This window comes from Papio anubis, chromosome 4, assembly GCF_008728515.1.
Source record: "Papio anubis isolate 15944 chromosome 4, Panubis1.0, whole genome shotgun sequence".
NCBI classification, from domain to species: Eukaryota; Metazoa; Chordata; class Mammalia; order Primates; family Cercopithecidae; genus Papio; species Papio anubis.
In genome coordinates, this window is record NC_044979.1 from 15,500,138 (window position 1) to 15,512,912 (window position 12,775).

The 12,775-nt window shown below is 44.9% G+C and overlaps 2 protein-coding genes across 2 annotated transcripts; one reads left to right on the forward strand and one right to left on the reverse strand.

The window, feature by feature from the left end:
* Positions 1 to 937: 937 nt before the first annotated feature.
* On the forward strand, positions 938 to 6,647 carry LOC103883307 (olfactory receptor 6V1-like; the record flags this gene model as incomplete). The annotated part of the gene is made up of 1 exon (XM_009204038.4): positions 938 to 6,647. A coding segment is annotated over one exon (978 nt), but the record flags the coding sequence as incomplete, so codon positions are not given.
* A 4,425-nt stretch (positions 6,648 to 11,072) lies between these two features.
* Positions 11,073 to 12,088, reverse strand: LOC101004180 (olfactory receptor 6V1). The gene has a single exon (XM_031665070.1). The coding sequence runs from the start codon at positions 12,071 to 12,073 to the stop codon at positions 11,132 to 11,134; it is 942 nt and encodes a 313-aa protein (XP_031520930.1). The 5' UTR covers positions 12,074 to 12,088; the 3' UTR covers positions 11,073 to 11,131.
* Between the last annotated feature and the right edge of the window lie 687 nt (positions 12,089 to 12,775).

Here is a 12,775-nt window from a genome sequence, read left to right on the forward strand (position 1 = left end):
TTATTGCAATGGTTAAGAGGAAACAGATCCTTGAACTTGGGTGGTGGCTATGGATAAACAAAGGAAGGCTAGATTCTTCCAGTTTCCAGCCTAGATGACTGGGGAATTGGGAGCCATAAACATGGCCTTTGTGGGAGGGGAGGACTATGTGTGTATCTTTAGATGTGTTGAATGTGTGGTGGTGGTCAATCTAGTGGTTAGAGATGTGGGCTGGGACTCAGAGGAGGACAAAATCCAGATTTGAAATTCATTTGCATTTTAAAGATTGCTTTGGTTAAAGTATATGAGATTTCTGAAGGAGAAAAAAGAGAATTTTTAAAAACACAGATAAGAAAAGAAATGTGGGGACATCCATGTTTAGAAAATGCCAGAAAGACAGGGAGCTAGAGGAGGCAGACGAGGGAACCCAGGATGGTAGGAGAAATTCAAGAGTGCAGGGTCCTTGCAGTCAAGGGTGGAAGTGACTTCAAAAATGGGTTATTTGTGGCCTCAAATGTTATAGAGAAGAAAAAGAGGATGAGGATTCAGCAAAAAAGATGGAAGGAAATAATGTAAAGTATCTAGCACACTTTCTGGCACAGGGAAAGAACAGTAAATATCAGCTATTATTTGAACAACAGACCATTAGATTTGGCAGTTAGAAAGTGCTTACCCCTTCATCCTCAGACCCAGTCAAATGTCTTGCACAGAGTTGGAGCTTATTAAGTGTGTTTTACAATATAATCAGTGAGTAGAAGACAGAAGAGGAAGAGCTTAAGAGTGGTGATAATATAGAGGTGGCCAAGTCATAAATCTGCTCATCCTGCCTTTTGGGAATGTGTGTTCTGGGGTCCACTGTGCACACAGGCTGGTGTGCTTGGGGAGCCAGGCCAGCACTATGGGGACCTGATTGAGAAAGAGGTTGATGGCAATCTCCTGCTAACATTTCTCAACCCCTCACAGGTGTCACATAGAATGGGCATCAAGTGCAGTGGGTAACTATAGCATTGTCACGGAGTTTGTGCTCCTGGGATTTTCTCATCTCCATGAGTTCCAGGTCCTGCTGTTTGCTCTGATCCTGTTGATATATGTGCTGACGCTGCTGGGCAACCTGGCCATCATCAGCCTCACTTGCCTTGACTCCCACCTTCACTTACCCATGTACTTCCTCTGCGACTTGTCCCCAATGGAGATGCTGGTCACCTCCACTGTGGTACCTAGGATGCTGGCAGACCTGCTATCCACTCACAAGACGATGTCTCTGGCTGAATGCCTAATCCAGTCTTTCTTTTACTTCTCCCTGGGCTCTGCCAACTTCTTGATCCTCACGGTCATGGTCTTTGATCACTACATGGCCATCTGCCGCCCCCCGCACTACCCAACCATTATGAATGGTTCAGCGTGTGTGAAGCTGGTGGTGGCCTGTTGGGTGGTTGGTTTCCTCTCCATTGTCTCTCCCACACTGCAGAAAATACAGCTCTGGTTCTGTGGCCCTAACATCGTCGACAACTACTTCTGTGACTCTGCCCCGCTGCTCAAGCTTGCCTGCTCTGACACCCACCATATTGAGCGCATGGTTCTCTTCCTGTCCCTGCTCTTTGTGCTGACCACCATGCTGCTCATCATCCTCTCCTACGTCCTTGTTGTGGCTGCTGTGCTGCACATCCCCTCCTCCTCTGGGCGCCAGAAGGCCTTCTCCACCTGTGCCTCTAACCTCACAGTGGTGGTGCTGGGCTATGGCAGTGCCATCTTCATCTACGTGAGGCCAGGCAAGGGCCATTCCACACACCTCAACAAGGTGGTGGCCCTGGTGACTGCAGTGGTAACTCCTTTCCTCAACCCCTTCATCTTTACCTTCCGGAATGAGAAGGTCAAGGAGGTCATTGAGGATGTGACCAAAAGGATCTTCCTTAGAGACCCAGCAGCCTGTAGGTGAAAGAGTGAGCCCTTGACAGGGCTGGAGAGCACCTGACAAGTCATGAGGAGTAGACTTGCTGCAGGTGGGCACCCACATGCCTAAGCTGGAGCTCCTCACTCTCTTTTTTTCTCAATTTCTCCTGCTCTCTCATCTTCATGCAAGTTTCTTCTCTTGCACTGCAGAGAACTAATGGACACACACTGTTAGAATGTCTCAAAGGCAAGTTTCTGTGTGTCTGAGATAGTTAAGGAATGGATAGGGAATATGGAGTGAGTACAATGGGACGATATTAATTAAAAGAGATAATCCAAACAAGTAAGACTCTTAGTGCAGGGTCTAGTACATTAAGTAAGAGCTCAGTAAATGTAGCTATTATTAAAATGTCCTATTAAAACCTCTCTTTCTCAGCTCTATGGTTTTGCTTGCATTCTTTTAAGTTTGTGTTCAACTTTTATTTTGGGTATGTTTCCTTTTTAGGACCTGGCTTCAAGGTCTAGGATAGAGTTCTGAAAATGGGAGGTGTTCTAAGAAGAGCAGAGAGGCCTGGCACCCCAACGCAGGAGGAGCCATGTGCCTCTGTTGGCTCTCCTCTCTCGGCCTGACTGCTCCTGGATGGAAGCACCCCTCACACCCAGGCTGCCCATTTCTTCCATCTGGCCCCAAAGCCTCTTGCCTTTCCACAGAAATGGCTCTCTGGGAGCCACTCCTCCAACCCTCTTATAGAAAGTCATGAAGGCCTTACCTTTTTCATGCACATGAGAGTGGGGAAAAGCTGAGCTGCGTCCACACTCTCAGACTTGCTGCCTTGCCCTTCCCATGGGCCACTACTTCCCTTCTACTGTAGAACCTTAGATCCAAGTTCCAGAAAGAGGACCAGTTGCCCAGGCCTTCTGAGGTTGGGTTTCCTGAGAGCAGCCTGGCCAGATTACCAGGGCCCCTGGATGGTAGAAGCAAATATGATAGAAGTCAGATGAGAAGGAGTAAATGAAGTGGGACTGGTGTTGTGGGTAACGGGATGGGAGGGCTGATAAGAGGCATTCCTTGGAAATCTGGATGGTGTGGGAAGTCACGGGAAGATGGCAGCGGCAGGAAGAGCTCCGGGTCTGGTTTCTTTTACTAGACTGGGTCTCAATTGGGCTGGGCTAGGATTGGCAAAGTGGGGCAAAGAGTAGATGCAAACTTCCTCTCATTTCTGAAGCTGGCTCTGTCCACAGGATCCTTAGAGGAGAGGCCCTGCTCATAATTTGCAGTGTGGAGTCACAGGATGGGAGCCGCCCCACAGGGCCAAGACTATGAAGAATGGTTGTAGGGGAAGCATTCCAGGACACAGAGCCTGGAGGCACCACTGTCTTACTGTCTCTGCCATTTAGCTTGATCTCTAACATATATGTTTTTTTTTTTTTTTTCAACCACCACAGTACATTTTTGCATTTGTGGGCCTTGCCAAAAGTGGACAGATACTTCTGATTCTGCTGTAAAGACCAGCAGGGAGAAGTTTTTCATCCTGAGAACTTGTCTCTTTCACCTCTCAAGAGACTAATTACTTGCCCTCCTTGCAAACTTCCTGAAAAACTGAAGAGCTAAGTGGAAAGTAATTACCTCCTTCTGAGATGCAGATACTTTTCCTCAGCTTCTCCTCCTAAAATAATCAGCACAGGAGTCACTCAGTGTCCTCCCCAGGGACTCCTTCCTGCTACTCTCTTTTCTCTGCACATTCCCCTCTTAAAAAAGTAAAAATAATCAATAGCCTGTAGCAGGCTATCGCCTGTTTTTCATAGGATTTCCTTGGAAGTGGGGTCTCTGGTCAGTTTTGGGGAAGGAATGACTAGCCTTGGGCCTTCACAGCAATCACCCCAGGGAATCTAGCATCACGCAACCTGACTTGCCCCACAGCCTTGCCTGTGGTTCTTTGCTCTTCAAAGTGTGATGCTTGAAACAGCACTGGCATCTCCTGGGAGCTTATTGGAGATGCAGAATCTCAGGTCCCACCTGATACCTCCTAAATCAGAATCTGCATTTTTGCAGGATCCCCAGGTGATTCCTATGCACATTAATATCTGAGTAACGCGGATCTAAACAATTTGCTGGTAGAATTTTCAAACAGAAAATTGTATAAGAAAGCCCTTGTTCCAATCTCAACAATGTGAAAGGCATTGGAAGAGGGAATTTGGGGACACATTTGCTATTATTGGAGCCATCTTTCCTTGGTAACCTTTATCCCAGGTCCCATTTCCAGAGACAGTAGTAACCAGGATAAAGACCCTGAAGACTCTCATCCTAGTCTGACTTTAAACTTCTTGAGTGACTTCAATCAATGGCCCAGCCTCTGACTCACTGTTAGAATTCTATGTGGATGTGACCTAGAGATGTCTAGATATATTGGTTCCAGACATTTGTCTTAATGTGGCAGGGTTGTCAATGTGCATAATGTCAAATGAGACTCCTGGATAGATAGAAATGAAAAAATAATTTTAAAAAAATCCTGCAACTTGCTGGGAGAAATCTTGGGATTCCAGTTCCAAATCAAAGTAGCTGCTATAAAAGGCTCCCCAGGTTTAAGACATGATGTAAGTAAAACACAGCCTCATGGAATTGCAAGGGAGTAGGTCATGTAGGCCTACCTTCCTCTGTCTCGGTGCAGGCATCCCCACTGCAGCACACTGAGCAGACTGGCTTAGGGACTCTGCTTGAACCAAGTCCAGGGATGGAGCATGCCCAGCTGTGGGAGGCAGCCCCTTTCTTCACTGCATGGTTCTAGATTTTAAGGAGAAATCCTTATGTCAAACCTCAATATGACTTCCTCTAACCTTCACCCATTGTCCCAGTTCTGCCTTTTTCAGTTATGCAGGCAGACTAGCAGGTAAGCAAAGATATCTATGCATTCCCCTCCAAAATATTCAGGTTTACAAATAGGAGGTTGCATCAAACCGTTTCTAGAACTCTTGCATTCCATATTGCTTTGTTTGGTTCCTGTTAGGCGCATCTTGGAACTGATTGTGGTACTAGTTTAGACAACTAACTGAGATGTAGAGCAGTGGGAAACCTTTTCTCTTGCTCTGTTGACTATATTTCTTACCATCAACTAAGATGGCATTCCATGTTTAGGTTATCGTGCTAACTCATGTTCCAAATTCATATAAACCTCATGATTAATGACAGCTAGCATTTATTGAACACCTACTATATTCTAGGTACAGGAAAAACAAAGATCTATAAGGCACGACACCTAACATAAGGAGCTCAGAACCCACACATAGACAAAACTACACTGAACCAAGTCCAGAGATGGACCATTCCCAGCTATGGGAGGAAGCCCCTTTCTTCACTGCATGGTTCTAAATCTTAAGAAGAAATCCTTATGTCAAACCTCAATGTGACTTCCTCTGAGTTCCTGAAGGCAAAGCTCTTAGGGAATGCCCCATTTCTTTTGATTAAGTTAAAAGTTAAGTTGAAATGACTTTTTGAGGTCCAAAGAACAGTTTTATAGGCTGAGAAGAGGAAAAGTGAATTCCTGAGAGAGGCAACTGAGTGTGTAAAATAACATAGACATAAAATGGTATATTGTGTAGACAACCAAAGCCTAAAAAGACAGGATTAATGAGTGGGTTTCTGGAGACTGGCCATGGGTATCATCAGTAATCAGACCCAAGTCCCCCAGTGGACCTGTAAGTGCCCTCTGCAAGATGCTCCACTCACTGAAATAATGGCATATTTGATTACAACAAACTTCAGTGTGCACATCAGTGTAGAAATCTTTGCTTGCCTAGGGCAATCATATTGTAGTCACCAAAGGTGCTATTTACCTTTAGCGCTGAAACTGTATTGCCTTTAATTTTGCAAATAACCTAAGTAAGTTCAGAGAGCTCAGCTTTTCTGAAATGCTTGATTTCCCTCTCTGCCAGCAGCTGAATTAGTCACGTGTTATATCCCTTTAAGGTTGGTTTGCTCAGGTCCTCCAACAAAAGGGAGGCATGGGGATGAGACTGAGAATGGGGGGATCTGCCTTCTGTGTCTGTGAAGGAGAGGGAAGGAAATCTGTGGTGTCCCCTCTCCTTAGATCACAGCCAACTTCCTCCATGACAAGGACAAGGGCCTCATATACAGTCCTTTGGACTCACCCCTAGGGCTGGGTAACCCAAGAACTTCTGGGTGAGTTGTCCACTGAGTGAGAGAAGCACAAATGTGAGTGATGAGCTGCCCAGCTGCTAGTGAAGAAGCCGGGTCCCCTCATATATGGAGGATCCTGTGTCTATCAGATAAAATAATTTGTAAGTTCCCTTATAAGGGCGATGCCATGAGCTTTACCTCCATAGGACTTGGGAGGTGTCTAACTCAAGTGAAGGAGAATGACAGCAATGCAGCGCTGACTGGGGAGCAGGATCTAAGGGAAACCCAGAGGTAGGATGCTAGTGATGTTCTGGAGCCCCCTGGAGAACCCATAGTGGGGCATTGTAACAAGGTTCCTGAGAATGTGGAAAGGACTTTAGAATTGGCTAACTGGCAGAGGCTGGAACGGTTTGGAGGGCTCAGAAGAAGACAGGAAGGCATGGGAAAGTTTGGAACTTCCTAGAGACTTGTTGAATGGTTTTGACCAAGATACTGATAGTGATATGGACAATGAAGTCCAGGCTGAGGTGGTCTCAGCTGGAGATGAGGACCCGAATGCTGGTAGCCAAGGCAATGGGGAAAATGTTTCCAGGGCATGTCAGAGACCTTCACAGCAGCCCCTCTCATCAAAGGCCCAGAGGCCTAGGAGGGAAAAATAGTTCGTGGGCCAGGCCCAGGGCCCCACTGCTCTGTGCAGCCTCAGGACTTGGTGCCCTATGTCCCAGCCACTCCAGCTCCAGTCGTGGCTAAAAGGAAAAAAGGTACAGCTCAGGTCTTTGCTTCAGAGGGTGCAAGCCCCAAGCATTGGCAGCTTCCACATGGTGTGCAGAAGACAAGAGTTAAGCTTTGGGAACCTCTGCCTAGATTTCAGAGGATATATGGAAATGCCTGGAAATCGATGGTTAAATTGGCAGGAATTAAACACAGCCATGATTAAAAAAAAAAAAAAAAGTAGATAACAGAAACTCATAATCAAATAAGTTATGCTAAAAACAAAGGTGATTCATATTAAAAACTCCTCGTTGCTTTGCTGCATTGTACTTTTGTCCATGAGACTGAGGTTATTTAGGCCACGTGTCTCAGTGTGGTAGAAATACCGTATGGGGCGGTACGACGGGGCATCTTTCCCTAACTCCAACTTCAGATGCCATCTTGGTAGCTTAAAATTGGACACGGTGAAAATATTGACAGCAGGAAGCTGGCAAATGCTAGAAGTCAGCAAATGGAGAGCTGGGGCTAAACATTTACCAGCAGACCACTGAGCCACGACCACCATTCCTCAGTATCTGTCAGGCATTGTTGAAGAAACATATGTACATCAGAAAACCTAGGGCTGAAAGAATTAGTGAATCAGACCGATATGAATCCAGTCCACTGTAGTCAACACTGACCTTTTCTTAGTTTGACCCAGAGGGTTTTTCACCTCACCAAACTCCTAAAATCCCACCCGTGCAGGGTCTTGATGTTACTACCAACCACCGCAAGATCCAGGCCTGACTTTCCTTTGGAAAGTGATAATATACCTTTGTCTTCCTTCCTCGAAAACTTTCATACCCTCGGTTTCTTGCTCTCTAATCCTCCCAACTAGAAGAAATAAATCCACTTTTTGACTTCCCACTGGGATTTACATGTGTGAGGATGGATTCTTGGGTTAGCCAGTTAGAGCTAGGATGCCAGACAAGTGAAGGATGGGTGGGAAGATATTTGGGGCCAAGGAAAACATTTTAGTTTCATGAAATCCTGCCATGATTTTGCCTACACTTAAATCAGTTCTGGGTGTTGAAAGCAACCTTGCCCTCCTACCACCCGGAAATTAGGTTGCAGTGTAAGCCACTTCTATGAAGTGAAAAGCCTGTTGCCATCTGTGCATCTACATCCAACGACCTTACATAGACAAACAGCCACATCAACTGTTCTCACCTCCCAGGGAAAATGGTATCATAGCAGAGGGACTGTGAATCCATTGTATAATTAACATTGTATATGAACAGAATCAAAATATTTATTCAAAATAAAAATATCTTACCTGTATAGGTATTATGTGCTATACTTCAAATGCTCGTGGAACCAATTGTGCTCAATAAAATACGAATCTTTTTTTCCGTCTTTCCAACTTTTATTTTGGGTTCAAGGGGTACATGTGCAAGTTTATCACCTGGGTAAATTGCACGTTGCTGGGGTTTGGTGTACAGATAACTTTGTCACCAAAGCAATTAGCATAATACCTGATAGACAGTTTTTCAGTCCTCACCCTCCTCCCTCCCTCCACCCTCAAGTAGGTCCCAGTGTCTACTATACCCTCATTTGTGTCCATGTATACTCAGTGTTTAGCTCCCATTTATAAGAGAAGATGTGGTATTTGGTTTTCTGTTTCTGTCTTAATTTGCTTAGGATAAAGACTTCCAGCTCCATCTGAGTTGCTGCAAAGGACATGACCTCACTGGTTTTTATGGCTGCGTAGTCTTCCATGGTGTATATGTACCACATTTTCTTTATCCAGTCCACCATTGATGGGCATCTGGGTTGCTTCTATGCCTTTGATATTGAAACACAAATCTTTAAAAGTAACATTGAATCTATACTTGCTTTCTGCCAATATGTGTTTCTCTCAAGTGATAGATACTAAATGTGCAATTACTGTGAGGAAGGGGTTACTAGAATTGTTGCCATTACAAGTCTACAAACTTGTAGAAACTTGATAGATATGTGATCAGTAAGGGTCCAGAGGAGGCAAAACTGAGCAGCTTCAGACCCTGGAGGTTCCAACTTTGAATTAACCCAACTTTTAATTCAGATGGAAGAAGAAAATTCCAAAGATGGGGAGATGGAAAAAAAGGTCTGAAGAACCAGATCCTGCTGTCAGTTCTGCCATTTCTTTGACCAACTCATTCTTCCCCTCAACCGTGTTTCCCTTTCCCACTAAAGCGGGCCAGGAACACTGCTTGCTGCAGTTTCAGAATCAGAAATTTTCCTTCTGAGCTTTCATACACTCCATAGGAAAACAGCTTATTGAAATTAACCACATTTTAAAATTTCTCTCAGTACAGGGAACCCCTTGAGGTCAGACTCCACATTTCTTTCATCTTTAACAGCCACTGCTGAGTGGAGTGTTTGGTTCATGATAGGTGATCAGTGAATCTTTATTTAATTGAATTACTATGAGGGTAAAAACCAAATGGAAAATATATGTAAAAGTGGTTCGTAAAGTATGAAAAGTATACAAAAGTAAGATATTGTTAGTAGAATTATTCTTAATTTACTCATCCTTCTTTCATTTACTCTACAAATACTTACTTTTCTAGGTAGCAAGCAGAGAATAAACAGAGGAAAAAAACATCAATTCATTCAACAGCAATTGCAAACACCAGAGTCATTGCTCTGTTATGTAATTAAAGAACGAGCAAAAATTTTGGTCCAGAAACTGAAACTAGGAACATAAAAAGACCCTCTGACTTGGCTGAGGGGTATCTCAGCAAGAAAGAAAGACACTTTCAGAAAGCCAGAGAAAGGGGTGCCTTGTTTAGGAAGGAGTTAACTTGGGGTAAGAGGAGGTCACAAGGAGACCCAACGGGCTGGCAAGCAAGCCACATCTCCCAAGCTCCAGATGAGCCTACCTCATTCATTTCCACATAGTGGATTTTTTAAATGCTCGACATTTGTGATAAATTAGTAGTTTTATTGTTTTCAAGTAAGTGTAGCTATGAATAAACTCCTGATTCTAGTTTATATATCACAAATTGGGAAATAGAGTTTGGTAAATTAAAGTGTATTTACAGAAACAATGTGTCAGAACAACTTAAACTGGGGATACTTTAGAAAATTCTGCGTAGGAGAAAGCTAAGGGAACACCATGATCCTGAGGTCAAAGTAACTGGAAGATTTTTTAAATTTCCAGCTATAGTTGGAGGAGGGAGGACAGTGGAGCTGATGTTTGACTCCAAAGGCAGCATGGGACATAATAGACTTTCAAGAATTTTATACCCACATGTATGTGAATGTAATATAATGTTCATATTTTATGTAATGTACAATATAATATATATGTGTGTAAAATAGGATATATAATGACTGAATAAATGAATTGACTAAGTTTATTACAATCCCTTGCCTTTAGGCAAATGAATATTTCTAACCATACAGGAGCAAAGTTTATTTTATCTTTCTAAAACTCTGAGTGTTTCCTCTCTGGAAACCACATAATTCCTCATTAGTGGAGATTTATCTTGTTTTAATTTCCCTCTGTTTCATCTTTCTCTGATGCAAAGATACCTGATGAATTGCACTCTCACAGTGTCCACCTTATAGTCAATGTGCTACTCAGGTGTCATCTCATCAGGAAGCCGTCATTCAGCCCCTGCCTGGTCTCAGTGTTGCTCTCCTGTATGCTCATAAAACCTTCTGTGAATCCACTGTTGCACTTTCCCCACTGTGCTGGAAACAGCTATTTATCACTCTTTCCTTCCTTAGGCCAAGAGCTTTGTCAGGCGAAGAACCATTTATGCCTTTTTTACCTTCTTACCCTCTACCTGTTACAGTGCCTGACATACACAGCCTACTCAATATTGATGAAATGAATGAATGGATGAATAATCATACAAGGACCCAGCCCTCCCCGCAACACTCACACTCACTGAAAAACAATCAGTTTGTTTTCGGTAAGTTTTGCTTCTTCCCTTGATCCCATGTAGCCCAAGCACTTAGTGGTGCGTACACTCAGCAATGGTGCATACTGTGATAGAGAAGCACGCCCTGAACATGCACACACATACACACATATGTACACACATACACATCCATGCACACGTACTGGGACTGGATACTACCTCTTGATCAGAGAGCACTTCTTGGCTACTCTTCCTTAAATGCAAAGCGCATGCACTTCCCTTTACTGAAAGCTCTGGGCTACTCTCAGAGTTCTTACGGCTGCCAGGGGACGTAGGGAACACTTCCATGGTGGCCCATAAGAGCTTTGGGCCAGACAGTGCAGCACTGAGGGCTCACTGTAGTTATTGCTCAGAGGAAAAAAACTAAAGAAACTCAACAGTGGTCTTCCCACTCACTGGAGGTCTCCCTCCCCACAGAACTGCTCGATGGAGGCAGGCCAGGTCCCTCCGGGCCCCAGGCTCATCATTGTGCCTTGCAAAGACCTTTCAGCCTCTGCATCTGCCCCTGTAGCACTGTTTTAACTGTCTCATTGCGGAAGGTAAGGATAAAGGGATTGAGGAAGGGGGTGAAAACTGAAGTCACCAAGGCCACGACCTTCCTGACTTGCACAGAGTGAGCTTTGCCAGGCCTGACATACAGAAAGATAGTACTACTGTAGCCAATGAAGACCAGTGTGAGGTGAGACCCGCAGGTGGAGAAAGTCTTCCGGCGGCTGCTGGCAGAGGGGATCCGCAGCACGGTGGTCACTATGTAGCCATAGGAGATGAGGGTCACCAGGAAGGAGCTGAGGACAAAGGCCAAGGCCATTAGAAAGTCCCAGAATTCCAATAGGTGAGTGTCAGAGCAGGACAACTGCAGGAGAGGTGCACTGTCACAGAAGAAGTGGTTAATGACGTTGCCATGGCAGTAATCAAGATGAGCTCGGGAGAGGACAGTAGGTACCATGGCTAGGAAAGGAGCTGACCAGGCAGCCCCAGCCAGCTGGACACACACAGCCCGGCTCATCAGAGTGCCATAGCGCAGTGGGTGGCAGATGGCCACAAAGCGGTCAAGGGCCATGTCTGTCAGGATGAGGAAGGAGGTGGAACCCAGGGAAAAGTAGAAGTAGAACTGGACCATGCAGCCAGTGAAGGTAATGACTTTGTAGGGGACCAGCAGGTCTGAGAGCATCCTGGGCACTGCAGTCATGGTTACCAAGATCTCCAGCAGGGAAAAATTGGCCAGGAAGAAGTACATGGGTGTATGTAGGTGGGTGTCAGCTATGACCATAACTATAATGATGGTGTTTCCCATGAAGGCGAGAAGATAAAGCATGAGGAAGGGGCCATACAGAAGAGCCTGCAGCTCACCGAAGGAGGAGAAGCCCGAGAGGACAAATTCGGAGGGCTGGCTCAAATTTGCCATGATCCACAGGCTAGGGCCCTGCATGCAAGGGAAACAAAAGACAGATGGAGAGGCAGAAACAGAGAGATAGAGACAGAGAACCACTGACCTTGAAACAGAAGAAACAGGGACAGAGACAGAGAATAGGGAGAGCAAGGCAAGTAGCCAGCGGGTGATAAACAGATGAGCAGAAAGAAAAAGCAATAAAGATAACAATGGAATAGGAGAGTCATAGAGAAACAGAGTGAGGGTATCAGCGAAGCGAAAGACATAGAAAGCCATTATTAAGAAGAGAGAAGGCTGGGGATGGTGGCTCATGCCTGTAATCTCAGCACTTTGGGAGGCTGAGGTGGGAGGATCACCTGAAGTCAGGAGTTCAAGACCAGCCTGGCCAACATGGTGAAACCCTGTCTCTACTAAAAATACAAAAATAAGTCAGGTGCAGGCGCCTGTAATCTCAGCTACCTGCAAAGCTGAGGCACGAGAATTGCTTGAACCTGGGAGGTGGAAGTTGCAGTGAGCCGAAGTCGTGCCACTGCACTCCACCCTGCGTGACAGAGCAAGACTCCATCTCAAAAAAGAAAAAAAAAAAAAAAAGAACAAAGAAAAACAGAGGAGTGGATTAAGGAAGACCACATGGCAACAGACATTGACATTTAGGGAGAAAACAAGAAGAAAACAACAGAGGAACAGAGAAAGAACAGAAAAAAATTCAAATAAGAG

What these genes read in the sequence shown, in the direction of transcription:
- LOC101004180 (XM_031665070.1), bottom strand. Translation starts at nt 12,073, where the DNA reads ATGGCAAATTTGAGCCAGCCCTCCGAATTTGTCCTCTCGGGCTTCTCC.